This window comes from Empidonax traillii, unplaced genomic scaffold (assembly GCF_003031625.1).
Source record: "Empidonax traillii isolate 1590-97213 ecotype Southwest subspecies unplaced genomic scaffold, ASM303162v1 scaffold4118:size13921, whole genome shotgun sequence".
NCBI classification, from domain to species: domain Eukaryota; kingdom Metazoa; phylum Chordata; class Aves; order Passeriformes; family Tyrannidae; genus Empidonax; species Empidonax traillii.
In genome coordinates this window covers 1-2,633 of record NW_020959311.1, presented here as the reverse complement: position 1 = coordinate 2,633, position 2,633 = coordinate 1, and the positions used below count along the sequence as shown (strand labels likewise).

At 67.0% G+C, this 2,633-nt stretch overlaps 1 protein-coding gene across 1 annotated transcript in view; it reads left to right on the top strand.

The window, feature by feature from the left end:
• LOC114072844 (coiled-coil and C2 domain-containing protein 1A-like) overlaps positions 1–2,600 on the top strand; it is a gene marked incomplete at its 3' end in the record, with an annotated part of 5,034 nt that extends 2,434 nt beyond the window's left edge. The window contains exons 5-12 of the mRNA XM_027910673.1: positions 240–338; positions 438–568; positions 917–989; positions 1,098–1,237; positions 1,380–1,485; positions 1,583–1,755; positions 2,085–2,204; positions 2,542–2,600. Of these exons, the coding sequence (XP_027766474.1) occupies positions 240–338; positions 438–568; positions 917–989; positions 1,098–1,237; positions 1,380–1,485; positions 1,583–1,755; positions 2,085–2,204; positions 2,542–2,600 (901 nt within the window). The remainder of the gene's footprint in view (positions 1–239; positions 339–437; positions 569–916; positions 990–1,097; positions 1,238–1,379; positions 1,486–1,582; positions 1,756–2,084; positions 2,205–2,541) is intronic.
• Positions 2,601–2,633: the final 33 nt, after the last annotated feature.

Sequence of the window (2,633 nt, the reverse complement as noted above, 5' to 3'; positions counted from 1 at the left end):
CCCAAACCCCCCGTCCCCGGGCCTGGCCACCCTGCAATTCCCGTTTTCCCGTGGTTTTCCAGAGCCTGGAGGCGCAGCTGGAGGCGCAGGGGCAGGACCGTGCCCCGGGTGAGACCCCGTGGTGGGGGGAGAGGTGGGATTGCTGGGCCCAAGCCCCCTTATTTTGGGGAGGGGATAATCCCCCCCTCCACCCCTGGGTCCTGCTGATCCCGGGGCATCCAGGCACTCCCTCCCCGCAGGTCCAGAGCCAGAGGAACCGAAGGATCCAGCGCTGAGGGATCCACCGGAGCCGAGGGATCCACCGGAGCCGAGGGATCCACCGGCACCCCCTGCCCCAGGTGGGCCCCGGGGGCTCCCGGGGGGGCGGGTTGGGACAGGGGCATGGGGGGGTTTCCGAGGGGTTTCTGAGGGGTTTTGGGGGGTTTCCCTTCCCCCAGGAGCCCCCCCAGCCCCGCGGGACGTGAGGGAGGCTCTGGAGCAGCGCATGGAGCGGTACCGGGCGGCCGCTGCCCAGGCCAAGGAGAGCGGGGACGGCAGGAAAGTCCGGATGCACGAGAGGATTGTGAAGGTGCCCGGAGCTGGGGGGGATCCGGGGCTCAGGATGGGGGTCCCAATCCCAAAATGGGGATCCCAATCCCAAAATGAGGATCCCAATCCCAAAATGAGGATCCCAATCCCAAAATGGGGATCCCAAACCCGGAATGGGGACCCCAATCCCAGAACAGGGATCCTGATCCCAGAATGGGGATCCCAGTCCCAGAATGGGGATCCCGATCCCAAAATGGGGATCCCGATCCCAAAATAGGGATCCCGATCCCAGAATGGGGATGCCAGTCCCCCTGTGATGATCCCAGTCCCCCTGTGGGCCCTCCCAGTGCTCCCAGCATCCCCCTGACCCCCCTGTTTCCCCCCCCAGCAATACCAGACTGCCCTCCGTGCTCTCAGTGCCGGCAAAGCCGTGGATCTTTCAGAGCTCCCGGTGCCGCCAGGTACGTTCCCGGTCCCTCCACGCCCCCAAATCCCTCCCCACAACCTAGGGGGGTGATGCCCCCAGCCAGGAACAACCCATTCCCATCAGGATTCTCCCCCTTTTCCAGGCTTCCCGCCCATCCAGGGCTCGGAGGTGCCGGCGGAGCCGAGCGTGGCCGGGATGCTGGAGGCGGCCACGAGGCTGGCGGGGACCCCCCAGGAGGAGGAGGAGGAGGAGGAGGAAAGGGGGATCCCCGAGGGGCCCAAGGTCAGGTGTGGGGGTCTGGAAGCTTTGGAGGCAGGGGGGAGGCAGGACCCCGAGTGGGGGCCTGGGAGGTGGGGGATTCCCAGGGATTCCTGGTGATTCCTGGGGGGTTCCCACTGACCCCATACCGTGTCTCCCGGCACAGCCCGACCCCCGCCCGGCCCCCCCGGGACCCCCCAAACAGCCCCCCCGGAACGCCCCCAGCGGGGGGACCCCGAATTCCCAACCGGCTCCCAAACCCACCGGGAAAGGTACGGGGGGGTCCCGGGGGGAGATTTGGGAGGGGGGGCACCGGGATCCCCCAGGGCTGTGACCCCCCCTCTCTCTCCTGGACGTTCCGTGTCCCAGCCCAGGCCCAGCTGGAATTCCTGGAGCTCCGCAGGGCCCAGTTCTCGCGGGCCGCGCTCAGGGCCAAGCGCAGGAACGACCTGGGGGCGGCCAAGGAGCTGCTGCGCCGCGCCAAGGGCGTCGAGGGGCTGCTGGGGGCCGCCCGGGGGGGCCTCCCCGTCGACCTGGCGCAGGTTGGGGGGGCTCCTGGGGGTCCCTGGGGGGGCTGGGAGGGTCCCCATCAACCTGGCGCAGGTTGGGGGGGATCCTGGGGGTCCCTGCAGGGGCTGGGGGTACCCCCTGATTGGGGTGGGGGCTCCCTGTGGACACCCCCGAGGGTCTGGGGGGGTGGAGGGAGGGTCGGGGGGAGGCTCCAGAGAGGCCTCTTCTTGCTGTGCTGGATCCCAAATCCCATCAGGTCCCAGAGGCCATCCCATCCTTGATCCCCCGTGTCCCCATTGCCCCCCTGTCCCCCCTCTCCCAGGGAATTTCATCCCATGGGATTCCTTTCCCCCCCACACAGGTCCCAGAGCCCCCCCTGGACGGGACTGAGTTCGAGCTGGGCCCTGGGGGGGTCCCAGTGCCCCCCGAAACCACCAAGACCTTCCTGCAGCTGGCGGGGGCTCTGAGGAAGCAGCACCAGGTGAGGGGGCCCCAAAAATGGGAGGGAGGCAAAAAATTCGGTAGGGAGCCCCAAAAACTAAAGGGGGAAACCCCAGAAACCTGGAAGGGGTCAAAAACGTGTGTGTATGTGGGGGGGGGCAAAATCAAGGAGATGAAACCCCTAAATGGGGGGTGTGCAAAACTGGGGCCTGGGGGGGGGAAATCCTAATAATCCTAAAAGTATCCAAAACTGGGGAGCGCCCCCCAAAAACAGGGGGACACCAACAAACTGGGGGGTTGGGAGCTCAGAAATGGCAGGGGGGCCCCTTTTTTCTTGTTTTCCCTGCTATTTCCCCCCCTTTCCCCCCTCCCTCCAGATGTGTCTCACCTACTCCCGGCAATTCGCCCACCTTGGGAACATCTCCGAGACCACCAGGTTTGGGGGGGGGGGGGGGGGGGGGGGGGCCCT